Source organism: Geotrypetes seraphini, chromosome 6 (genome assembly GCF_902459505.1).
Source record: "Geotrypetes seraphini chromosome 6, aGeoSer1.1, whole genome shotgun sequence".
Lineage (NCBI taxonomy): Eukaryota > Metazoa > Chordata > Amphibia > Gymnophiona > Dermophiidae > Geotrypetes > Geotrypetes seraphini.
The window spans coordinates 224046190-224072744 of record NC_047089.1 but is presented as its reverse complement, the minus strand read 5'-3'; the positions used below and the strand labels follow the sequence as shown (position 1 = coordinate 224072744).

Here is a 26555-nt window from a genome sequence, read left to right as displayed (position 1 = left end):
GCACGTTAAAGGATGCTTAGTGTGGCCAGATCGCTCCTCCGGAACGCAGTACCTTTGTACTTGCACCTGGAGAAGTCGTTGCATACATTTAAACAGCTTAAATCCTTTTTATTTCAGGATGCTTTTGGAAGTTGTCCCCCAAATGTTTGTAGGTCTGTAGTTAGTACCAGATGGATTAGCACCAGCTATATTTATATACTTAAATTTATATATATGCGTATGTATGTATGCGTGTATTTTTACATACTCATAGGTTTTGTCTATGTTTTTGTCCTCTGTTGTCTTACTTTTGAACTGCTTTATCTGTTCCTTTTTCTATCCTATTATAGAGTTCTTTTCATTTTCTCATTTTTAATTGAACTGAAAACCACCTAGAGGGTCTCCTATATGGGCAGTGTGTCAAACTGTAAATAAATTTGAAACTTAATACAGTATTAGTAATCTGATCACTATATGTGTCTCTCTAACCCATCTACCAAGTACCTTAGTGCCCTGGCTAGGAATCCCTGACTTTACCAGCTCCTCCAGCACTGTGACCAGGCACCTCACAGCATAAAGATTCCATTTTCTCCTGAATGTAAATAGCATGGGGTGGAGGGGGGCCCCTCTGCTATAGAAATGTTATGCCTTCCCTCTGGCTCCTCCCATGCAACAACTGCATTCCTGGTTGTGCCCGAGGCTGTGGATATGAATCCCTCTGCTAAAGAAATTTCATGCAAGACTGGAAGGTGGGGGTTGGGGGGTCTATCTTGTTCAGACATTTTATTCCTGACTGCCTCATGCCTGTAGGTGGGGAACCCTCCCATGTTAAATTTTCATGCTGTCTCTGCAAGATGCCATGAGTTGGTGTCAATCCAGTGCAGAGGTTTCATTCCTGGCTCCGACACTTTTCTGGGCACAAGCTCCTCTGCTACAAAAGTTTCCTTTGTAGCTGTATCTGATATAGGGGGCACCCTTAGCAGAAATGATTTTATTCCAAGCTTGTTTTTACCTTAGCTGAACATAAATAAGTCGCACTTTCTTCTCATAGCCGAGTATGGCCTGAAGAAGCAGACGCACCATCTCCTGACTATCGCCAGAAGTCCGCTGTTCTGTAGGAAGGAGATGAAAAAAATCTATTGCAAGGGATATAAAGAACTTGTGGCCAGATTCCATAAAAAACATTAGAGCTGCCATATTTGGACAAACTGCAGGGTCAACAAGTCCAGTATCCTGTTTCCAACAGTGGCCAACCCAGGTCCCAAGTACCTGGCAAGATCCCAAAGAGTAAAACATATTTTATACTGCTTATCCTAGGAATCAGCAATGGATTTCTCCACATCCATCTTTAATAATGGCTTATGTTATTAAACTTCAAAAACCTACCTCCCTCCCTCCAACAATATATATAATATAACAAATTATAGCACAAATGGTATATGTTATTACATTATGTAGTATGTATTTGCTTGAATACAATTTTGGGGGGTGGGTTGGGGTTAAATCTTCTTTTTGAGAAATGGCAGAGTTTCAAGTGATGTTGTATATTGATTGTTGATTTTTCTGTACACTTGTTGTAAAATCTAAAATGAATAAAGACTAAAAAAAAATTAAAAAAAATAAAAAAAATAATGGCTTATGGTCTTCTCTTTTAGAAAATTATCCAAAGACAAAAAGCTATTTTGTTAACGTTGAGAAACAGGCAATAAAAGGAAAAATTATCTGGATAAGCAAAGAGTCCATAGTCCAAGTGAAACATTGAAATACTGAACATTATGTAGAAGTGCAAAAGTTTCTTACCTCTGGGCTTTTCTCGTAATTTGCGGTAAAGGTCTCTTGCTTGCTCTTCTCTAGAAAATAAAGTTCTTTGGGTCAAACTACTAAACAATTCCTTCAGAAATTAATGGAAAGTTCTAAATGTTCTGTTTCTTTGCCCCCACCAATAAAGCAATATTTCTTTTGGCCTGGTTTTGGCATGTTTGTAAGCACTGCCTTTGCATATACAAGGCTCTAAGGTCCATTCTCGCTTGTAGGATGTTACTTTTCCTCAAAATCAGTCCTGGTGAAAGAGTCCAAGGAATGAGTTTGAGAAACCCTTCTGCAAAGTGTACAGCATCAGCCTCAGGCTGATCTGTTTCCACAGTACAGTGTCTTCCCCATGCATCCAGAAGCTTTGCTTTGATCTATAGCAGTGGTTCTCAACCAGTGCGTCATCCAAAAATTTAACAGAAAACATGTTTTTCCTTTTCTTAACAACTATGTAGGCTGGAGGTTGAGAGCTGAGAACCAGAAAAATCAAGTACTTGAAATCTCCATAATGGTCCCTACTTCTGACATCAGCCCCTGATGAAAATGTTGCAGCCCACCTCTCTCTACCACCCTGACACCCTTGTGTCTATACTTCCCATCATTGATGCCAACAATTAAATTATATATAGGGTTTTTACCTTTGTTCAGTTATAAATTGTAGTGTTTAGTGCGTCACAAGTACAAATATTATCTATCAGGAAGAAAGGTTGAGAACCACTGATCTATAGGAAACAGATAGGACAACAGAGCCAGCCAAATAAACCTCTCTCAATCTCAACAAATATAGCTCTTTCACTAGCAAGAATGGTTTTGAAAACTGTCTTTATAAACCAATTGTTTCTTTTCTAGGTTTTGTTTTATTTCATTTAGTTTCACCACCACCCTGTCAGTTTGCTAATTTGTTTGCTTTGGGGGATTTGGGTCTACTTGCTGGCTAAGAGTTGAACAGGAGGCCTGTTATGTTATAATGGACTTAAAACCCAACTCCCTTATATTTGCTTTTGTAAAATGTTGAAAGTGTATTTGTTTTCCTAAGTTTTTTAAATTATTTTTTATATATATATAGGATTTTGTTATTCCTGATGTCATCCACCAGTCTGATCTTTTTGTATCTCGCTTTGAACCTAATTAAGGGAATTGGCAGGTAACAAGTTCATTATAACATAAATAACTATTAGAACAGCATATTTCAAGAGGAAAGCCTTTCCATAACTGCACAGCAAGGTATATCAGTGCAGCTAAGGGGCCAGTAGGAGGTGCTCTTTTAAAAGCACCTATCCTCTCTTCTCCTCATGGTCTTCAGTGTAATCTAATCTAGTGCAAATGAAGCTTTGCTTTGGTCTATAGCAGGAGTAGGCAATTCCGGTCCTCGAGAGCAGGAGCCAGGTCAGGTTTTCAGGATATCCATAATAAATATGCATGAGATAGATTTGCATCTCAAAGAGGCAGTGCATGCAAATCCATCTCATACATATTCATTGTGGATATCCTGAAAACCTGACCTGGCTCCAGCTCTTGAGGACCGGAATTGCCTACCCCTGGTCTATAGGACACAGACTGATAACTCCAAAACCTGACAGCAGTATGCTGTTCTGATTGTTATGATTACCACATAAACTATTCAGTTTTAGTCTCAGAAATAGACCATTTGAAGATTTTTCCATTCGACCATTCTTTTACCAGCAAAGAAACACCTGTGGGTGGAACTAGGTTATGGATTGAAATAAAGTGTATACCAGGCTTGTTCAACCTTTTTCTATCAGGGGCCACATTTGATATTTTACACGCATGTGCACATGTACTCACACTCATTTAGGAGATTACACACTCACGTAATCTCCGAGAACACAAAGAAATAAGGTGATACCTTTTTACTGGATTAACATTACATTTTTAACTAGATTTTGGGATGCCAAAATCTCCTTCCTTAAATCAGGACAAGCATACTATAACACTATACTGGCCAGACCTAAAGGAGGAGGTTTTGGCCTCTGAAAGCTAGTCAGAAAAATTAATTTGGTGCAATAAAAAAGGTGTCACTTTATTTTCCATTTTTTCTTTTATTTACTGTATTTTTCGCTTCATAAGACGCACCCTAGATTTAGAGGAGGAAAACAAGAAAAAAAAACATTCTGAACTAAATTCTCCCTACCAGGCTCTGCACCCAACCCCACACTCCTTGCCAAGTTCTGCACCCTGCCCCCCCCTAATCTGGTGGTCTAGTGTTAGGCCAGGACAGGGGACAGGGAACAGGACAGGTAGGGACAGGGCAGGCAGGCCTCCCCCTCCCAGGCAGACCCCCCAGGCAGGAAGACACACCTCCCCCCTTCCCAGGCCTACTCCCCAGGCAGGCCTGACCTCACCCTCCTTATTTTTCATTTGGCAGGCAGGCCCCCCTGTACCTATTTTTAATTAGGCAGAGCAACTCCCAGCCTCCCTCCCCTCCACCGTTACCTTTTTTAAATTCCGAGGTCCTCCCTGGCTGGACACGGCTGCCTGGAGCACTGACAGCTGACACAGCTCCCTTGGAGTCTTCTTCCCTTGAGGCAGAATGGCACACAAGGCTGCCAGCCTGGTCCCGCGCCGCTTCCCGCGAGAACTCTCCTATTAAGAACTCTCGCGGGAAGCAGCACGGGACCAGGCCGGCAGCCTTGTGCGCCGCTCTGCCGCAAGGGAAGATGACTCGGAGGCAGCCGCATCAGCTGTCAGTGCTCCAGGTAGCTGCGTCCAGCGAGGGAGGGCCTCAGAATTTACAAAAAGGTAACGGGAGGGGTCTGGGTATTCGCTCCATAAAACGCACCCTTATTTCCACCCACTTTTGGGGGGTGGAAATAGTGCATCTTATGGAGCGAAAAATAAGGTATGTTTAACTTTTAAACAAGATTAACAGAGCTACTACATTACCATATTTTTCGCTCCATAAGACGCACCTTAGATTTAGAGGAAGAAAACAAGAAAAAGTATTTTGAACCAAATTGTGCACCCAGCCTGTCTCACTCCCTGCCAGGCTCTGCACCCTGTCCCCCTTCCCTGCCAGGTTCTGTACCCTGTCCCACTGTCCTGACCTGTAACCTTCCACCCCCCCTCACCTCTGGTGGTCCAGCGGTATATGGGCCGGCAGGAGTGTGCTTTCTGTGCTGCTGCCTGGGCCCTTGATGCTTTCTGAATGACTGCAGTGTCCCTTATCTCTATGTTAACTTTGGGGGACCTTTGGCAAAACAAAAAAAGTATATGGGAAGGACAACATAAGAGATATTCTGATCTCTTGCACCCCGCCTAAGAAACCACAGAGCGACCAGCACCATATAAATTAAGGAAGCTACAAAATTAGCTACAAAAACAAGACTCTTTCGGCGTTGTTTCAGTGATCAGTTTCCTTCCAGGCTTGCACTCCCGGGTGATCGATCTTGAAATTTACAGGGGAAGAGAGAAAAAAGCTCGCGACAGACAGGGAAAGAGCAGCTGGTTACACATAATGACTGCACTAGGCGGGAAGTGCACGGTACATTATACATGGAGAAATGCAGTTTGACGCCTTTTCTCTCTCTCCCTGGGGAGCCCCGCACTACGAGCTGGTTTGCACCATTTGGAATTTAGATCATGCGAGGAGCTTTGGGTGCCATGACCCGACGCCATCGAGGGCATTGATTGATCCGGAGTGAGCCCTGGGAACAGCAGACAGGCACCCAAGGTATCGGGGATTTGGGCTTGTTAATCGCTGCTGTTCCCCTTCTGCTATGAGCAGGGAGACCGACGCGCTACCGCTGGGGGGCTTCAGGGACACGATTCCTTCCACCGCAGCTGTAAGTCTGGGGGCAAGGTGCCCTCCAACACACCATGGTGCTCGGCGGGCTCTGGGTTTGGCTGGGATGGGGAGCGGACAATGATTGATGGCAGTGTTGCACCACCAGACTTAAGGGGCATTTAAAAAGGTACTACAGGGTGGGCGGTGTTTTAAAAAGGTACGTAGGGGGGTCGTCTTCACTTCATAAGACACACTCACTTTATAATACGGTACTTCATCCTAAATTAAAAATAAAATTATTTTTTCTACCATTGCTATCTGGCCATTTAATTTTTTTCTAAATTGTGTTGGCTCTGTCCGTCTCTCTCTGCCCCTGGTATGTAGCATTGCTCCTGTCTTTCCCTCCTCTCCCCTGCATCATTCACCATTACCCCATCTTTCTTTCTCCCACCACATCCAGCATTGCCCTGTCTCGTTTTCTCCCCCCATGCAGTACGTACTGCCTGTCTCTCTTCCCGTCATCCAGTATTTCCTATCTCTCTCCATCTATCATCTCCTCTGTCCCCATCACCCAGCATTACCTTTCTTTATCTATCCCACTGCTCCTCTTTCCCCTTCCCCACTGCAATCATTCAGCATTCTCCCTGCCCATCTCTCCCTCCTCCTTCCCTTCTCTTCTGTCTCTCCAACCCAGTAGTGTAGTCAGACCTCAATTTTTGGGTGGGCCTGGGAGTGGTCTGGGTGAGCAAGATCCACTCATTTCTTCACTGCCTGCTATCCCCCCCTCCAAAAACAGCAGTAAAAATGAATACCTTGATTGGTAGGGATCCCTGGGCTCCTTCAGCTGAGGAGCTCTCTGGAGTCCCCCTTACGAGCAGTCTTATTCCCACAGTCAACAGTGCATTTCCAGCCGCCAATATCGGCAATGCACTCTCCCCCACCACACATATGCTCTTGTTCAATCCTTTGGCACACATGCGCGGGGGTTCTAATTGGACTAAGCATGCATGGGGGGATGCCAGCATCAACAACTGGAATCCCTCTGCTGACTGCTGCAGGGATTAGACTACTTGGGTGACTCCAAAGAGGACTCTTCAGGTGGCAGGCCCTGGGGATCTCTGCCAGCTACACTAATGATGTGCGTCACCACTTGCCCACCCATGGATATGCCCATTCAGTATTGCCTGTCTATCTCCACTTCTCTCTTTCTTTAGCATGTGGGCAGATGGAACAAATATAACTTCTGTACCCTATTTTCATCAAAACCAGCCCTAAGCGAAAAGAAGAAAATCTCACATAAGTGCCCCCCTGCGCCCTTCCTTCACTATGTATCCTGACCCTCACCTGGCTTCAGCTGCTTTGATGAGATCCCTGCTTCCCTGCTGCAAATAATCTTCTTTTCTGTTGCAAAACGGCCTCTATTGGGATTTCTGTTTTCCTGCTGCAAAAGCTCCACAGTGCAAAAGTAGTCTGAAAAAGCTCTGTGAAGTGCAACACTTTCTGCTGCAAAATGTCTGTTAGGGTGGGTGGTAGGGGGGGGGTTATAGATTTTTATATGGTAGATATCAAAGTGCTATTGTGGAATAATTTGTTGTAATATATTATTTTGTGCACTTTTGTTGTTTAATTTGCAAACGAATAAAGAGTTATTAAAAAAAAAAAAAAGGATGCTTTCCTGCTGCAAAAAGCTCCTTGAGGTACAACAAGATCCCTGCTTTGAGCCGCGACTGGTCTTAACCACAGGGTTGAGCCCTGCTGTGCCAGAGGTTGAGGCCCCTCTCGCAGTATTGAGTCTCATGAGACTTGAAACCACAGGAACAGCTTCAGAAACCGCAGGAACAGCCTCAACTAGCAGCACAGCTCAAGCACACAGGCTAGTTGTGGCAGGAAAGTAGAGGTGCAGTCAGAGGACTTCATGGAGCTTCTGCTTGCCAAAAAAGATTAAGTTAGTGGTCCAGGTTGTGGTCCATGGGCCACAAGTTAGATAAGCCTGGTATATACTTTCCCTTTAAAACCTGGTGGGAAATCCATGAGTAAAAAGTTCCTGCAAACTTTGTAGTTATGCGTACAGAATGAAAAGTGCCTCTATGGTGGCAAATTTTAAGTAGCCCACAGATTTTGCAGGCCCGTAGGCACAATGCACCCACATTCTCAGAGGCAAAGCCCACACCGGAATCAGTCAGACATGGGAAGGGGTGCCAGTCTCACCATATACATTTGCAGCTTCTATTCCATAGGAGCAAATTAATATATTTACTTCCCTTCCTCTGAACTATCCAGCATTTCACCTCAAATCTTTCACAATGAATATATTTTTCCCTGTGGGAGAAGGGACCAATTTTCAGCATAACTTTTCCCACAAGTAAAGTGCTGTTTACCCAAGAGAAGACTTGAAAATTTCCCTTCCTACTCCTACTTACAAATCATCCAGTGTGCCACCCTGTCTTCGACCCAAAGGATTTCTCTGCAAATCCACAGTGTCTGTTTGCAGTGCCATCATTTTCCCAACCAACTGCTCCACCTCTTCCTCCTGAGAGGAAGAACATTAGTTATTAGGAGGTTATTTTAGAAGCCCTTTTTATGTGTAAATACAAATGGTCAATACTTTAAAGCATTTCTGCAAGAAAAAGTGTTTTACTTGCAGAAATATCCTGATATGCAGAAAGGTTCACATATAGAGCTGGATTCACACTAAGCACCAAATCTATAAAAGTTTCTTAATGCAATGCAAAAATGTCTTTTAGGAGGAAACAACTTTTATTGAAGGTTTGGGATGGGTATATTCAATCATTATCTCAAAGCCAGGAGTCTTGTCCTTAATTCATTTTGATTGAATCTCTCTTTTGAGGGGAGAGAGGGGACAGTTTAGGTATTTGATCACTAAGAAAAGATTAGGTTCTTACCTCGGTAATCTTCTCTCTAGTAGTCAACCTCTCCTCGTGAGAATTCTTGTAGAAAGCTTCATTAGCATTCTTTTGCTCTACCTCCCATCCTTCTAGGCTGTTCCCTTGGGCCTAACTGAAGGGATGTCCTGGTTAGTCTAGGGCAGTGGTCTCAAACTTGCGGCACGGGGATCGCATGCAGCCTGCCAGGTACTATTTTGAGGCCCTCGGTATGTTTTAGACAATGACACGGTGGCTGTTACCCGCGGCTAGCTGTGAGTAGCCGTGGGTTACCCGCCGAAGTGGGGGAGAGAAAAGAAGTCGCCGCGGGTACAGGGAGAAGGCCATTCACTGCCCTGTGGAGCAGTGAATGGCCTTGTCTCCGCAGTGAAGGGAGAGAACGTGTGCGGTCACCGATCACGCTCCCTTCCTCCATACTGATCGCTGCCGCCACCCAAACATCTCCCTCCATCCCTTCTGATCGCTGCTGCCCGATCGCCACCGCCATCTGAGCATCTCCCTCCCTGCTCCTTACCTTCACGACAGGCAATTTCTCTAAAAATGTTTCCTACCAGCAGCCGGAGCATTGAAATTGCATGTGGCTGCCATAAAGGTCATCTCTGACACAACCAGAAGTTGCATCAGAGACGACCTTTCCTGCAGCCACATGCGATTTCAACACTCCGGCTGCTGGTAGGAAGCACTTTTAGAGAAATTGCCTGCCGCGAAGTTAAGGAGCAGGGAGGGAGAAAGGGAGGAAAGGTGGGGTGGAGAAAAACAGACGTTGAATAGAAGTGGGGAAGGTGGGCTAGAGAGGAACAGATGCTGAAAGGAACTGGGGAAGGTGGGATGGGGAGGAACAAACGCTGAAAGGAACTGGGGAAGGTGGGATGGGGAGGAACAGACGCTGAAGGGAAATGGGGAAGGTGGGCTAGAGTGGAACAGATGCTAAAGGGAAATGGGGAAGAGAGAGATTCCAGACTATGGGGGGAGCAGAGGGAAGAAGAAGGATGGCAGACCAATTGGGGTGGGGGGGGGAGGGAGAGATGGAAGGGAGAGGCACAGCAACAGAGCATTTGGAAGAGATAGAGAAGGCAGACAGTGGATGGAAGGAAATGAATTAGGAGAAGATGAGGAAAGCAGAAACCAAACAACAAAGGTAGAAAAAAAAATTATATTTATTTTATTTTTAAGCTTTAGGATAAAGTAGTATATTAGTTGAGTTGATAAAAATTTATAAACAAAGCCCTGCCAGCTGAACATCTCTTTCTCTAGTTCAGCAGCCAGAACTTTGATTTTAAGGAAGGAATAAGCTAAATATTGCAGTACTGAGGCTTGTATGGATGCTACGAGGACAGTAGTCATGGGGATGGGGCGGGGACAGGGACAAATTTTTTCCCTGTGTCATTCTCTAGTATGTTTATCATAATCATAAAAGTAAAATAAAACAGTTTCTTTAGCTATAAATTACAATATTATTATTAAGACTTAGCCAAAAGGAAAGATTTATAAACTATAATGAGTTTTGCATGAGGTAGAATAGTCATTTCTTTTTTTTTTCCATTTTATAGTTTTGATATAATTATTAGTCAAGACAAAGAAATAATACAATACCAGTTCAAACTTTTGAGATAACACAATAGTCAATAATAAAAGTTTACATTAGAAAAACAAGAGTTTCTTTTCTCATCATAAGGCAAAGCATTTAACCAAAATATAAAATTTACTAGATTGTTACATTAGACCTCAATTAAAGGGGGAGAAAGCAATACAATAGCTGAATCCTCTATCACACAATACAAAGAAAATAAAAGATTGTGGCTAAGAGAGAACAAGAACCTTATTGATGAGCTGACTTGAAACAGAAGTTCTCTCAAGTATTCTAAGTTTGCTCTTTAGCAGCAATAAATTTTGTCAACTGCTGAGGTTCAAAGAAATATAAATCTATTCCTTGATAGGTCATTACACATTTACAGGGGAATCTGAGTACAAACGTCGCACCTACCTGCAGAACCCTTGGTCTCAAAATGAGAAATTGTTTTCTTCTCTTTTGGGTCATTCGTGACACGTCTGGATACATTCTCACTATTTTAGTCATGAATGGTATGTCTTTAAACTTAAAGAACAATTTAAGCATCCATTCCCTGTCAGAGTTGATGGCAAATTGTACAAGCAGCGTAGCAGTTGCCGGTATCTCTTCACCAGACCTCTCAAGGAAATTTGTCAAATCCAAACTATCAGCAGATAAATTCAGCTGGTTTGGTTTTTGAACAGATGATCTAGTTGGTAAGTAATATATTTTAGTGAGAGGCGGATAAGAAGTTTCGGGAACTTTCAAGACTTCTTTCAAATACTTTTTAAAAGTATCCCTCGCTGAAATAAGTGGTAATTTTGGAAAATTGGTAATCCGAAGATTACTTCTTCTAATCATGTTTTCCAACATTTCCACCTTAAAATTAAGGTTTCCACTGTCTCTTACCCAGGCCGAAGCCTGGGACTCCACTGTTTTTATTCTAATTTCATGTCCATCCACTTTAGTTTCGACGCTGGATAACCTATTTTTCAATTCCAAATTTTCAGACACAACAGAAGTATAACGTGTAGTAAGTTGCTGCATTTGAGTCCCCAAGGAGATTTGCAGACTAGGTATTGCTTCCCAAATTGCCTCCATATTGAAAACCTTGGGCCTCCGCATAGGTATCAGTTCAGAACCCAGACCGTCTGATGAAATTAGAGTACCTGGAACTTCAGCTGGAGATGAATTCAATGTAAGGAAATCCTGAGGCAGTTTCTGTTTCAACTCCTCCGAGTGCTCTGGTAGTTGGATTGGCTTCACAACTCCTTCTTCTGAGTCGACTCCCGAGCTCAGCTGGTCAGGAAAGAGAACACCCCGGGACGTTCTCTCCTCCATTGACTGCTCAAACGCCCCAGGACGACTCGGAGGACTCCGCTCTTCCGGAGATATCGATGTTGCCTCTAGGGAGAGCTGTAACGCTTCAGCAGGCGTGTCTCTCCTAGCCAAGGAAGCCTCCGGCTGAGTTGTTTGCGTCCCACGCTGGAGGAAGACGTCCATCGGGCCCGCTGCTGCTACCAAAGGTTCGTTGGGAAAAACCCGAAGTTTAGATTTACGTTTCACCATCCCAAAGGTAAAGGCAGCCCGCGAGCTGCCGTGGCATCTTAATTCCAGCTACCCGCAGCCATCTTCCTTAAGCCTCTCCTCCCCCCAACTCTTGTCATTTCTTTAATAAGACATTAACAATTTTTTCTGAGGCCCTTCAAGTACCTACATATCCAAAATGTGGCCCTGCAAAGGGTTTGAGTTTGAGACCACTGGTCTAGGATAAGGCAGGCAAGCAGCACTCCCTAGTCATTGCTGTCTGTGCCGGCTCAAGGCTTAAAATGGAATACCCCTATGTTATTAAGCTCTTGAGGAAAGGGGGCTTAGGATCACACAATTATAATGCAATTAATTTCAATTAAAATGCTTAATAACCGATCACAATTAAAATGTTTGACCAAACAGCTATACTAATTATAGTACAGTATGAATACCTGCCCACACTGCTCGACTGCTTGCTCCATCTCCCTCCATGCTGACAGAAGTTTTTCAGAGGCTGAAACAGGAATTTGGAAAAACAATTCAGTAAGTTAAGTATTAGGCATCCAAAGTGAATCTTCGACTTCGTGCCTCTTTCACTTAAGTTCAAGGTCCCTCGGCATCCCCTCCTCCCCACTTCGAGGATGTTGTATTCCTAATAAGGGTCATTTTTTAAAACCATTTCCCTGAGTAAATGCCTACATAGAAAGCCCCACTTTACCTGTGTATGAAAAGTACAAGCTGATGAATCTTTTGAGTTTTTGGTCTGTCAGAACTATTGGCTTGCTTTGACTACAGCTGTTCTTTGCTGCACCCCCCCCCCCCCCCAACACACACACCACCACCACCACAAAAAAAGCTGCTACTGTCTGGTCTTGCCTAATAGTTGAACCAGTCTTGCTTCCAGCTCCTGTCCAGAGTGATAAAAGGCTTTTGAACACAATGGAGGCAACATACTTAATCCAAGAAGGGAAAGTCCAACTATCATTACATTGGCAAACACTGCTGGTTACAGAGCAGGCTTGCACATGTGACCTGGCGGAAACCATTTAAAATCGAGAAAAATATAGGCAACAGTGATGGAAGCCTTGAAAAGTACTGCATTCAAATGTTAGGTTTGGGCAATTGAAGCTGATAAAGAAAAAGATATAATAGACTGTTAAGATCTTTCAATCCCTGACAAAGCAAACAATAGCGAAACGGCTGGGATCCCTTGGGGTGAAAGCGCTAAGTATTGTTATTAAATTACGGTCTAAGCAGAATCTAATCAGCATTACTCTAAAATAGCCTGTGTTGGGTTTGAAGTGAACTAGTGATGTTATTCATACCCCAGTAAAAGCACCAGAAGGTGGAGGGTGCTTGAAGTTCACTATCGGACTCTAAAAGTGATATCTGTCAAACTAGTTACAGTACACTTATCTCAGTGTGTTACAAGAATGATATGCTGCACCATTACAACTGTGCTCTTTAAAAAAAAAGTATGAGAGACCCACTTAATGAATAATCTCAAAATATGGTAAAGCCTGTGAATAGAAACAACAAAAGTGAATTAAGAGAAACAGAACAGAAACAAAAGAAAGGGTACAGAGAGATGCAAATCAGAAATACCCTCAATACACTGTGGACCTGATTCGGTCCAGTGCAGCCAAAATTGTGTGCACTGCCGATTTGCGTGCAACTTAATTAACAAGCCAATCAATGTCAATAATTGGCAGTTAACAAGTAATAATTGATACTAATCCAAATTTATATGCATAATTTTCTAAGCATCCTCTATAATAAAACCCTAAGCGCGCAGGCACACTTAGGACACCGTTTTCCCTGCGACCGTGGTCTCTGGGTCTGTGCCGAATTCCATTTTCAAACACGGAGGCAGGGAACACGCTGGTGACCCCCCCCTCCCGCCCTCACTCACCGCCAGAGAAACCGCTGCCGCCGCTGATTCGGAACAGGAGGGGCACAGGCGCCTCCTGCCGGCATCTTCTTCTCCCCCTCCTCCCTCTTGTCCCCGTGTCATTCTCTAGTATACAGGAAAGGTTTCTAGAAGCTAACTGGAGAATTCTACAAATGGCGTCTAGAGTTAGGAGCTAATTCTGTACCCAAATTTTGGCACGGAAATGCATTCTAATAGATGCAAGGTGCTGAAATGGCAGACTGGCTTAGAAATACATGTATGCGCCCAGTTAGAGGATAGTGCCTAAGTGTATCTGTGCAAAACTGTAAAATGGGGCATTCCAGAAAACTGCCGATGATCCCCAACTTGCACGCCAGGATTTATGCCTGTTTTCAGTTGATATAACTCCTCCTGAAACACCCTTCAAAGAATAGGTGCTGATTATTTTTTGGCGTGCCTATTTGGGCCTAGCTCTTTATAAATCTTAGCCCGACTTCAGATTTAGCTGGTATTTCAGGGTTTTTAATTCTGTGCCATTAGAAAACACAGTTCCAGAAACTTTGCTGAATGCTTTAATTTGGGGGAAGGTGGGGGAAAAGTCCTTTTAAAGGCAATACCTATGGACCAGTTCCCTCTTGAACCATGACTGTAAAATTCTAGCCATGGGATTAGCTATAGTTCTTTTATCCATAGCGCATAGGAATCAAATGGATTTAATCAAAGATACATAGGGAGCTGATTAATATTAAAAGTGCCGGATCCATTCGGCACTGGGTCAGCTGACTCCTGCTGAACCAGAGACTTGGGCTCCCTACAGAACTTGCATCGTGCTCCTGGAGTCTCCAGCCCTCAGAAACCACATTCTTGACACAGGTGTAAATGGGATCCCAAGCCTCCACATCAATGCAACAAACTCTGACGCTCCTCACACACCTGCCAGAGGATACAGAAGACCTACCACACAGCTGTGGAGCCGCAGCCTCGTGAACACCAGCTCTGGCTCTCTTTTCTTTTTGTTAAGCATTTGCTGTGCAGGAAGTGCAGGAAGGCTCTCAAGGATCCCAGATAAAAGAAGAGCTGAAACACCAAAGTTCTCCTAGTAGTCGGGGGTACAGAGGGAGGGACCAGCCATCCAGATGTGCACCTTGGGGGAAAAAGTAGTCCCCATGGACCAGGCACAACAGAAAAGCCCCAAAGGAAAGGGGAATAGCCAGAAACTAGACACTTTTTTTTTTTCTTGAGTAAGATCTCTCACTCACCACACCACAGACTGAGGATCTGTCCCTCAGGAAAACACTGTTCCATCCTGCCAGACCAGCTTCAGTCTGCACAGGTTGCTCACCTATGATCTGATGAGACTGAGAACCTACTGGCTGGCTGAGGGTTGGCACACTGCTTATGAGGAGGTTTCACAAATTTAGCATTCTGTTGGAAGGTGAGCATAACCGAAGCATAAGGTTTTGTGTTCACTATGGATTATGATTGACTTATTAGTTTGGGGTTGTAACCAATAAATCCTTAATAATAAAGAACACCTTAGTTGTTTTGGAAAAAGCTCATCTCCTTGTGTTATCAGAGGGAAGGAGCCTCACCAACAGAACTCCAGATTTAGAGATTTACAGAGGGGAATTGGCTGGTTCGTAAAATTAAAAGCATAGGGTGTGGTATTCCAATACACAGAATTACACTTACTGATTCCAAACTCAATCTGCTCACTGTATTTCTCCAGGTCGATCTGAATGCTGCTCCGGAAGAAATCCAGTTTGGCTTTCAGCTGCTGGGACTTGGAAGCCATAGAATTCTTCAGTTTGGAGAGGGTGCTGTTATAACGCAGCAGATTCATCCTGCAAGGACAACCGGGTGTGACAGGGGTAATTTCAACAAGGACCTTCAATACAGAAAAGGCCTACTATAATACAGTGTGGCCATATAAGTGCCCCAAATTACGCATGTTTATGTTTATGGAGAACATGGAAAGGCATTCTGGTTCATAGACAACCCCGCGAAATACAAAGGTGCGCGCCGACAACTGAGCGCAAGACGGAGGCGCGCGCCGAAGAAAATTACAGTTTTTAGGGGATCCGACGGGGGGTTTTGTTGGGGAGCCCCCCAGTTTACTTAATAGAGATCGCGCCGGCGTTATGGGGGTTTGGGGGGTTGTAACCCCCCACATTTTACTGTAAACTTAACTTTTTCCCTAAAAACAGGGAAAAAGTGAAGTTTTCAGTAAAATGTGGGGGGTTACAACCCCCCAAACCCCCCACAACACGGTGCGATCTCTATTAAGTAAAGGGGGGGTTTCCCCCCCATGGCCCCCCCCGTCGGAGCCCTAAAAACAGTAATTTTGTGCGGCGCACACCCCCGCACTGCGCTCAATTGTCTGGGCGCGCCTTTGTCCCGGCGTGCTTTTGACCTGACACCAGGCATTCCAGGGTACAAGAGAAATGCAGATCAATATAAGCTGTGAGCTCAGCTGCTGGTTGTTAGGAATACCAGTGACCAACCTTTTTCTCCCTCTACTGTATTAATCCCCGACTCGGCCCCAAGCGAGGCGTTACGTGGCCCATGTCAGGCTTTTTAATAAAACCTTTTGATAAAAGAAAGACAACTTGGTCTTCATGCTCTGAATTTCTCATGCACCTTGCTGCTTATGGGTCTATCAAGCCTCTCCTGTACGGACTCCTGGGCATTCCAGGGGACATAATTTAGGTGGAACGGAGACAACACTACAATGTACGTACACATTTTATGAAATATGTATGTACATGAATACATTTTATAACAGCTTTCTATGGAACAACTTAATATACTAGGGCACTCTAATTTCAATAGTTCTGCTAACACGAATGCCACTATAATTCAAAATTCAATTTTCTTATATTGAAATCATGACCAAATAACTACTTTGCCCAGGTGATTTTTAAGTTGGGATGCTTATATTTTAAAGTCGCCTTTGGTGTTGCCCTATTCTATCTTGTTGATAGATTTGTTATCATGACACATGAGAACAGTAGAAAATCCTATCCGCAGAGGTTTCATCAGCAGGAGACCTGAAGTTATGATGCCGTTGTACAGAGCCATGGTGAGGCCTCACTTGGAGTACTGTGTTCAGTTTTGGAGACCACACTACCGAAAGGATGTGCTGAGGATCGAGTCGGTTCAGCGAAAGGCCACCAGGATGGTCTTGGGGCTCAAGGATCTCACATATGAAGAAAGATTTAAAAAATTGCGGCTGTACTCACTTGAGGAAAGAAGAGAACGGGGAGATATGATTGAAACATATAAGTACATCACGGGACGCATCGAGTCAGAAAATGATATCTTCTGGCTCATGGGACCCTCGACCACCAGAGGGCATCCGCTGAAGATCAGGGGAGGGAAGTTTCATGGCGACTCCAGGAAGTACTTCTTCACCGAAAGAGTAGTGGATCATTGGAACAGACTCCCACCCCAGGTGATAAAGGCCAGCAGCGTGACGGATTTTAAGAGAAAATGGGATACTCGCGTGGGATCTTTAAGGGAGTAAATTCAGGGGAGGGGATACTTGAAATGGGCAGACTTGGTGGGCTATAGCCCTTTTCTGCTGCTTTTTTCTATGTTTCTATGTTTCTATTTACGTTCCCTTCAGCTAAGGGCGGTAAAAGTAAGAAACATCACGGGCACTGTCTTTCTTATCAAGCAGCTTATTTCGACAAAGATTTTCGCCCATTATTGACCAGATCAACATCTTATAAACATTACAGAAAACTATTGAAGACTTTCCTTTTCTCCAAATTTTTGGCGAGTTAAATCTTTGTGTATAACATTATCTCTGTATATTCTCACAGCATACTCTTTTGATAACCGCATTGAATTAAGGGTTATGCAGTCTAGAAATTCATTATTATTATTATAAATATGGATAAATAATCATAAAAGAAAATAAATAATCTGACATTAAAGTATTCCGTAAAGAAATCAAAACTTTTCTATTCTTAAAGTATATTCAACCTACTTAAATTCCCCTTCGCCTACTCTCTTTATAATATTCCCATGTATAGTCTACTCCCTGGTATCATCCTCTCAATATCCTAAAAATCAACTTATTCCATATAATCTTCCACTATAACCTTCTACTTAACATTTTATGAAAATTAGATAATCTTTTATAAAGTGTATCCAGAATTAATTTTCCCATGAAATGTAATTTATTATGTTATATAATTCCTATGTTACGTTATTTATTATGAATTGTAATCAGAAATGATTTCCTATATAACATATCCAGAAATAATCTCTGATATATTGTATCCATGTCTTTATCTATTCTATCTGCTTTTTCTAATAATTATCTTTCTTGGGTACTTTAGTTAGATTGTGAGCCTTCGGGACAGTCAGGGAACTTATAAGTACCTTTTTTTTTTCCATTTATTTTAATTTTTTATGGCATATTTAAGGTATCTATACTGTAAACCGCTTTGAACCTCACGGTATAGCGGTATACAAGAAATAAAATTATTATTATAAAGTGCTCAGTGCCACCATCAGGTTCAGTGGACAGCACTTTATCACACAAGCACTTTACATGGATTAATACAATACGGCTCATGAAACAGGATAGTTAAATGCTGAATAATGATGGCAACAAGAACAACAAGATAAGTACAGTTTCTAACATAGGGCTCCTTTTACTAAGGTGCGCTGGTGTTTTTAGCGCATGCAGGATATTACCGTGCGCTACGCAGCTAGAACTAACGCCAGCTCAATGCTGGCGTTAACGTCTAGCGCGTCTATTCCGCGCGTTAAAGCCCTAACGCAGCTTAGTAAAAGGAGCCCATAGTTTTGATAGGAAGTTTAAAAACAACTCTATAGGTAATCGGAATAACAGCAATTTTTTGAGTAAAATTTAAGACATCGCACTTTATGGAAGGAAGGGAACAATAAAGTGCAATGATGGTTCCATGACTATCGTGGTCTGAACTGCTTTAGCAATGGCCTGGTGGTGGCACTGAGCATTTTATGATTATTTATTTATACAGTGATACCTTGGTTTATGAGCATAATATGTTCCAGAAGCATGCTCGTAAACCAAAATACTCGTATATCAAAATGAGTTTCCCCATAGGAACTAAGGGAAACTCACTTGATATGTTCCCACCCACCCCCAGCGGTGCTGCTCAACCCCCCCCCCCCCCGAGAACCAGCATTGCTCCCCCCCCCGCGTGATCCGCCGCACTCCCCCCCCCCCGTGATTCGGTATCCTTCCCGTGATCTGCCATCCCCCAGCACCCACCCGAACACACTGCTTACCCCCATCTGGCACCAGCACCAACGCACATGCTGGTACCCGAAGATCTGCGTCTTCTTGTTTGTTCACGCTCTCTCTGAGAATCTCAGTGGGTGCTGGGGGATGCCAGATCGCGGCGGGGGGGGTGCGACACGAGTGGGGGGATGCCGGATCGCAGGGGGAGGGTGCCGGATCGCGGGGGGCGCCACTCGCAAATCGAGGCAAGCTCGGTTTCCGAGGCACCGATTTTGCGAATGTTTTGCTCGTCTTGCAAAACACTCGCAAACCGGTGCACTCGTAAACCGAGGTACCACTGTATTTATATTAGCAAAGTGGTTATTTGGTCATGATTTCAATATTTAAATATAAGAAAATTGAATTTTGAATTATAGTGGCATTAGTGTTAGCAGAACTACATGAATAAATTTACAATTTTTTTAGAAGCAGGTATAAATTTTGGGCATGAATGTTTGTGTACAGCTGGGGCTGTTCTGGGCACCTTTCTTTATAACATGTCTAGGTGCCCTGTGTTGGCTTTAAAAAATATAGGAAATCCAAACTGACCCAAACAAGTATTAACTTCAACCATATCATTTTAGTGGACCATTATACATGAAGCTATTACAAGAAAATTTGTTTCATGTACGATGGTCCATTAAAATTTTTATTGTTGAAATTAATACTTGTTCAGGTCAGTTTAGATTTCCTGTGGATTATATACCTGAACTTTATCTAAGAACGTTATTCTGGATGACTTTTATAAAACAGGCATCTTTTTGGACAATCCACATAGGCATCCTGTTATAAATTTGCATGTCCATCCACCCTTCCACCAATCAACCCCCAACGGAGAAACATCTTACATTGCAGCTCGTTGTCCTTGCTGGAGTCGGCTACAGTCCTCCTTCATCTTCCGAATAGTGTGCCAGACCTGACCCCACACCCTTCGCAGTTGAAAATAAGTCAAAATTTTCTTTGGCTCTTGAACTGGAAACGTGACAGGAGAAAATGATCAAAAACTATGAATGTATGTGACTAAGCTAACAGAATTCATGGTTTGTACTTACGGATGCAGCTAACACTTTCTGGGTGAGGTCGCAGTAACATTTGTGTTTCATAGGTAGTCTTGCTATTATCAAACAGAAAAGCCAGGTCTGGTTCCAGCTTCCTACCATCATTCTGTACAGAAAAAAAAATTAGACTTCATATATATATATCTTCCAGTTCACCATACTGCAATGCACTTTGCTAACATCGAAACTTACTTCATAGAAACAAAGAAAAATGGTGGCAGATAAAGGCAGCCTTGGACTCTTACCTGAAAGGGTTGTATGGCCTCAACAACTCCCTGGTGCTAAGTGAGTACAAAGCATGACTTTCCTTGTTTTAAAGAATTTGAGTTTTAAATTTTAATATCTTGGGGGGCGTGGCTTAACGCGAACACAAGATGGAAGTGTGATCGTAACGCTCCTCTTCAAATAGGCAACGATTTAAAAATAATTTTATCCTCTTACTGCTGAATTCGGGGAAAAACAATTCTAATTGAAACTTGAAATTGTGACAACTGATATTGACCTCCTCCGCCGAAATCGAGACAGATCCTGAGAGAAGAGAGCCGAAAATAAGATTGCCGGTTTTTTTTCTCTCAGTACTGGATCGGCGCGACATCGGGGCAGATAACTGACAGAAAGAAAAAAAATCTATCAACGGAGAAAATCTGATAATACAGCTGGTATTGAGGGAAGACCTGAAAGGAAGGAGACAGTGAGGTTGTTTTTTGCCGGCTTTTCTCTGTGTTGATGAGGCACGGAGGTGAGGAAAGGCTGTTGAAAATTTGAACTGACAGAAGTTTACAGATTTCTCAGTGCTGGAGCGACGAGATATTGAAACTTATAAACATATCAGAATAAATAATTTGAAAACCGCCGACACTGAAGAAAGGCTGAGGAGAAGGTAATTGGTTTTTTTTACCGGCTTTTTACTGTGTTGATACGGCGTGGCAGTGAAGGTAGGCTAATAAAAATTGAATTGGCCAACGGAGGAAAAAGGAAAGTTTCAATGCCGTTTTAAAAACTAGTGCTGTCAATGCTGTAACTGTATAAGAAACTGAAACAGGAAGAAAATAAAAAGAAAATCTGTTTCTCAGTTACCGGTTTTTTTAAACTGGAGTGACATAGCACAGAAGGCAAGTTACTGACAGTTCCACAATACTGAGGAGGAAACGGTTACAGTTTGAAACTACCTTCCTTCACAAAAACTGAAATAAAGTCCTGAGAGAAAGGAACCTAAAAAGATTTATTACTTCCTCAACGGATTTATATCTGTGCTGAAGACAAGCTCTTTCACTGGACAAAGTGGTTGAAAAAAAAAAAATTGCTGTGGAAAAGTAAAATCGGAAAAAAGGAAAAAAAGAGAATCAAAAAAGGTGCAGGAGAATGGCAAGCCCCGACAAGGAAAAAATGAAACCGGTATGTCTGCAAAAAGACAGAAACAAGATCAAATAACACCAAGCAAGATCCCACTTCCTGCTGAAGAACCTGACATTTTGAGTAAAGCAGAAGTTATGGAAGAATTAAGACAAATTAAACAAATGCTTAAGGAAACTGTAACCAATATGTCTGAAATGAAGGAAGAAATATTGAACATCCACAGACAAATGGAAGTTAATAATAAAAGAACAACTGTATTAGAATCTAAAATGGAGGTCATAGAAGGTGAAGCAAACAGATGCAAAAATGACAGTCTGGAATTGAATAAATTGAAAGATCAACTGGAAGACTATGAGAATCGAGGAAGAAGGAAAAATATTAAACTTTTTGGAATACAAGAAAATTTAGAAGGGAAAAATGCTATACATTTTCTAGAAAACTTAATTCCAAAAATACTACAACTGGATTTAAAACAACCACTGGAAATAGAAAGGGCTCATAGGATTCCAGTAAAAAATGTAGAAAATCAAGGCAGGCCAAGACCACTAATATTCAAAATGCTTAGGTACCAACAAGCATTAGAAATATTAAATGCTGCCAAGAAAGACAAAAATCTTAATTATAAAGGATCCAGAATTTGGTTTTTGCCGGACTTTGCTAAAAATACAGCAAATAAAAGAAAGAGACTATTAGACATGAGACCACTACTAAAAGAAAAAGGTTTTAAATATGGATTATATTATCCGGCAAAGATGAGAGTATCATCTGGAGATAAATCCTTGTATTTCGAAGATCCAGAAAAACTAAAAGCCTTTCTTTCTAAATCAGAACCTATGATATTTTAAAATAAAATATCAAGATTGATTTTGATGATATTATGAAAAACTATAAAAATTTGAGATATTGAAATACTGAAGAAAGAAAAATATGATCTAAAGAAAAGACAATAAAAATATAAAGAGAGAAAGAATAAGATATAGAAAAAATATTAATACCATATTAAATATATGTTTAAGATAAAATTTTATGATGTAATTTATAATACTAGGGAAATATAAATTAAAAATTGATAAATGGATAAAGATACATTAATGAAATGTTAGAAGTAAAAAATGACTAAAGATATTAAAGGTTAATATAGATAGATAGAAGAGGATGTTGATTGAATATTGGTTGCCTAGAGGGGAGGAGAATGTTCGGGTTGCAGTTCCAATGTGTATCCTTAAGCAGTCATTATATTGGGTGGGAAAGGGAGGGAAAAAGAAGGTATTTACTAGAATGATTAAGGAGAAAGTAAATAAGGGATTGGATACTTCAAGGGTAAATATGTGTGTCATAGAAAATATTTTTTGGATTTTAAATATAAAAGAAGAAGGGAAAAAGATTATACTGATAAGTTTTAAAATATATAATGTCTTTTAAGATATATTCTATTAATGTCAATGGCCTGAATCATGTAATTAAAAGAAAAAAGGTATTAGCATTTTTAAAAAAGCAAAATGCGGATATTTACTGTCTGCAGGAGACCCATCTTAATACAAAAGAATCACAGAAACTAATGGGTGGGTGGGTAAAAGAATGTTTTTTTGCTCCAGCAGAGGGTAAAAAAGCAGGGGTAGCAATTCTTATTAATAAAAAATGTATGGCCAAGATTAAGGTAATAAATTCAGACCCACATGGAAGATGGATACATGTTGATATAGGTATGGGAAATAATGCCCTGACGTTGTTTAATATATATGCCCCTAATTCGAATCAATCAGAATTTTTTAAAAAATTACAGAATATGTTATTACCACTGGCTGCTTCTAATTTAGTGGTGGCTGGAGATTTTAATGCTGTAATGGATCCATTATTGGATAAAAAACCAAGTAAAAGTATAAAATCTTTAGGTTTAGATAATTTGGCTCAATCATGCGATTTAAAGGATATATGGCGTATTCTTCATTTTAATGATCAGGAATTTTCATTTTGCTCACAGGTTCATAAATCATTTTCAAGAATAGATTATATTTTTGTTTCAACAAATAAAGTGCAACAGGTGATTAAAGCTTCCATAGATCCTATTATTATTTCGGACCATGCGGGAATATGGATAGAATTACAATTGGATAAATTGGAAAAGGATAGACCTCTTTGGAGATTTGATAATACACTGCTTGTGGATGATAAGTTTTTGGAAAATTTTAAAACACAAATTAATGATTTCTTTCAAATGAATTTAGTAGAGAATACATCTATTGAGAATGTATGGGATGCATTTAAAGCAACTATGAGGGGTAATATTATATCATATTCAGCTTTTATTAGGAAACAGAATAAAATTCAATATATAGAGTTAGAGAAAGAAATCAAAATATTAGAAGCTAAATTGATAAATAAATGGGAAAATGAGATATTGCAAGCTCTTTTGAAAGCAAAAGGTAAATATAATGAATTATCTTCAAAAATGATAAGAAGAGATTTGTTTTCCAAACAAGCAGTGTATTATGGAAATTCTAATAAGGCGGGGAGATTATTGGCAAATTATCTTAAAGCAAAAAAAAGGAAAACTAATGTTAATGGGATAAAAGATGATAATGGTACAATAACAAATCAAACAGATAAAATTTTAAAACAATTTCTAAAATTTTATAAAGATCTATATTCTTCCGAGCCTTATTTGGAGAGACAAAAAGATGGTAAAAATTTTTTAGATTTAATTAATGGACCTAAGGTTCCTGATCATATAAAACGGAGTTTAGATGAACCTATATCATTAAAAGAATTAGAAACAGCATTGAGATCTCTTAGAGTTGGATCCGCTCCAGGTGGTGATGGTTATACAGTAGAATTTTATAAAACATTTCAAAATATTCTTTCCCCATATTTACTAAATTTATATCAAACACAACTTATAAAAGGTGATATTAAAGGTACTATGGCTGAATCAATAATAATTGTTCTACCTAAGCCAAATAAAGATCCTACTTTGGTTTCGAACTACAGGCCTATATCTTTAATAAATGTGGATAATAAACTTTTGGCGAAAATTTTGGCGTTAAGATTAGCCAAAGCTCTCCCACATATTATAGATATGCATCAGACGGGTTTCGTTGCTAAAAGACATTCCTCTAATAACTCTAGATTATTGTTTCATATGTTAAATTTATCAAAAAAAATAGATGAACCGACTTTTACAGTTTCCTTGGATGCAGAAAAAGTGTTTGATAGGGTAGAATGGAATTTTATGTATCAAGCTTTAGAATGGTTTGGTATAGGTTCTGGATTTATACAAATGGTAAAAACTTTGTATAGCTTCCCGATTGCAAGATTAAATATTAATAATATGATATCTGATGGATTTCAATTGCGGAGGGGAGTTAGACAGGGTTGTCCTTTATCTCCTTTGTTATTTGATGTTATATTAGAACCCTTATTGTTAGCAATACAACAAACGAGGGAGATACAGGGTATTCCATATTCAGATATGGAATATAAAATTTCGGCTTATGCTGATGATATTTTGCTTTATTTGAAAAATCCAGAATCTACCTTATCTTCTTTATTGGAATTAATTGATAAGTTTGGTAAATTTTCAGGTTATAAAATTAATTGGAATAAATCTGAAATTATACCCTTAAATGTTCATTGTGTAAAAGGACTATTTAAAGATTTTCCATTTATATGGAAGGAAGAAGGATTTAAATATCTTGGCATTCAAGTTAAAAATACAATTGAAGATACTGTAAAAGAAAATGAAAAATTTGTATTAAAAAAAGTTACGGAGTTGTGTGAGCAATGGAACCCTTTACATATTTCTTGGTGGGGGAGAGTTCAAACTATTAAAATGATGATGTTGCCTGTAGTTTGCTACCAAATGAGTATGATACCTATTTATTTTCAGGGGTCCTTTTATAAAAAGCTTAATAGCATTTTAACGAAATTTCTTTGGCTTGGTAGAACACCTAGAATAGCTTTAGTAACTTTGCAAAAATCAATCAAGGAGGGAGGGGTAAATTTTCCAAATTTTTATAGGTACCATCAAGCCTATATTCTACGTCAGGGTATGTATTGGATCCTCCCAGAACTTATAGATAATGCACCTGATTGGTTATATTTGGAATGGCGCCTTATGTTTCCCCTAAATTTAGTTCACCTTCCAAGTATTAACATGCCTAGAAGATACAGAGAAAATAAAATTTTAATGGATACTTGGAAAACGTTGAGATTTATAAATAAATTAACACCTATCCCAATAAATAAATCAACTAATCAATCTTTATGGATAAACTCCAAGATCAAAATTGGCGGAGCTCAAATCCTTTGGAAGAACTGGATTATTGCAGGCATTAGATCTTTAGATGACGTTATTTCAGAAGGTAAACTGCTGGATTTTTCACAATTGCAACATAGATTTGGTCTTAATAAAACACAATGTAATGTTTTTGTTTTCATATGTGTATATTTTATTGTAAATCGCTTAGAAATTTGATTAAGCGATTCAACAAACAACCTAATAAACTTGAAACTTGAAAACTTGAAATGGTTGTAATTGAAGCAGGCCATTCAGGTTGGGTTCCCTGAATGGAAAACATTGAATAATCAATATAGTTTAAAGTTCTTATGTTTTCAAGCAGACTTCCTAGGACATCAAGCCGCATTGTGGTATAAATTAATATCTGGATATTTGAATAAAAAACCAAAAAATGGTCTAAGAGATATTTGGAGCATTGAGATTAAGCATCAAATTAATGCATCTCAATGGCCACTAATTTGGTCTTGGAGAATGAGATGTACAGTGTCAGCATCTATGAGACAAACTTGGTTCTTTTTATTACATAGAGCTTTTTGGACCCCTACACGTTTGCAAAAATTAGACAGTTCTAAGTCCAATAAATGCTGGCACTGTAATCTGGAACCAGGGACATTAGATCACTTACTGTATCATTGTCCCTACATTAAAAGTTTTTGGAATTCAATTTGGCCACAAATTAATAAATTGATGGAAAATCATATAGCAATATCATACGATACAATATTATTTGGAATGATAATGAGAAAAAAAAGTCAAATTTCACCAGAAAATAACAAGCTTTTATTGATTATGACAGGGGTGGCCATTCAGCATATAACCAATAACTGGAAGAATTATAATAACCTAAATTATACATTTTGGTGGAATACAATATGTCATGTATTTAAAATGGAAAGAACAATAGCAATACAAAGAGGGACATATACTAAATTTATAAAAATATGGGGGCCATTGACAAAATACTGCAATGAATAAATAGCAGGATTTTTCTTCTTCTTTTCTTCTTTTAAATATCTTTTTTGTGACACACATAGAGGGGGGGTAATGAAAATAATTTCTACATAATATGTTATAATATGTTATACAATATGTAATGTATGAATGAAAAATAATAGAAGGGTGGGGGGAGGGAGAGGGGGAAAAACATAGTTAGAATA

At 40.4% G+C, this 26555-nt stretch overlaps 1 protein-coding gene across 2 annotated transcripts in view; it reads right to left on the bottom strand.

Moving 5' to 3' along the window:
• The window catches only part of IKBKB (inhibitor of nuclear factor kappa B kinase subunit beta), a 97007-nt gene that overhangs the window by 12988 nt on the left and 57464 nt on the right, over positions 1 to 26555 (bottom strand). For both annotated transcript variants that reach the window (XM_033949414.1, XM_033949415.1), the window contains exons 12-18: positions 19740 to 19851; positions 19536 to 19659; positions 15099 to 15250; positions 11968 to 12029; positions 7954 to 8063; positions 1780 to 1829; positions 992 to 1091 (exon numbers count right to left, since the gene is read on the bottom strand). In XM_033949414.1, the coding sequence (XP_033805305.1) occupies positions 992 to 1091; positions 1780 to 1829; positions 7954 to 8063; positions 11968 to 12029; positions 15099 to 15250; positions 19536 to 19659; positions 19740 to 19851 (710 nt within the window). The remainder of the gene's footprint in view (positions 1 to 991; positions 1092 to 1779; positions 1830 to 7953; positions 8064 to 11967; positions 12030 to 15098; positions 15251 to 19535; positions 19660 to 19739; positions 19852 to 26555) is intronic.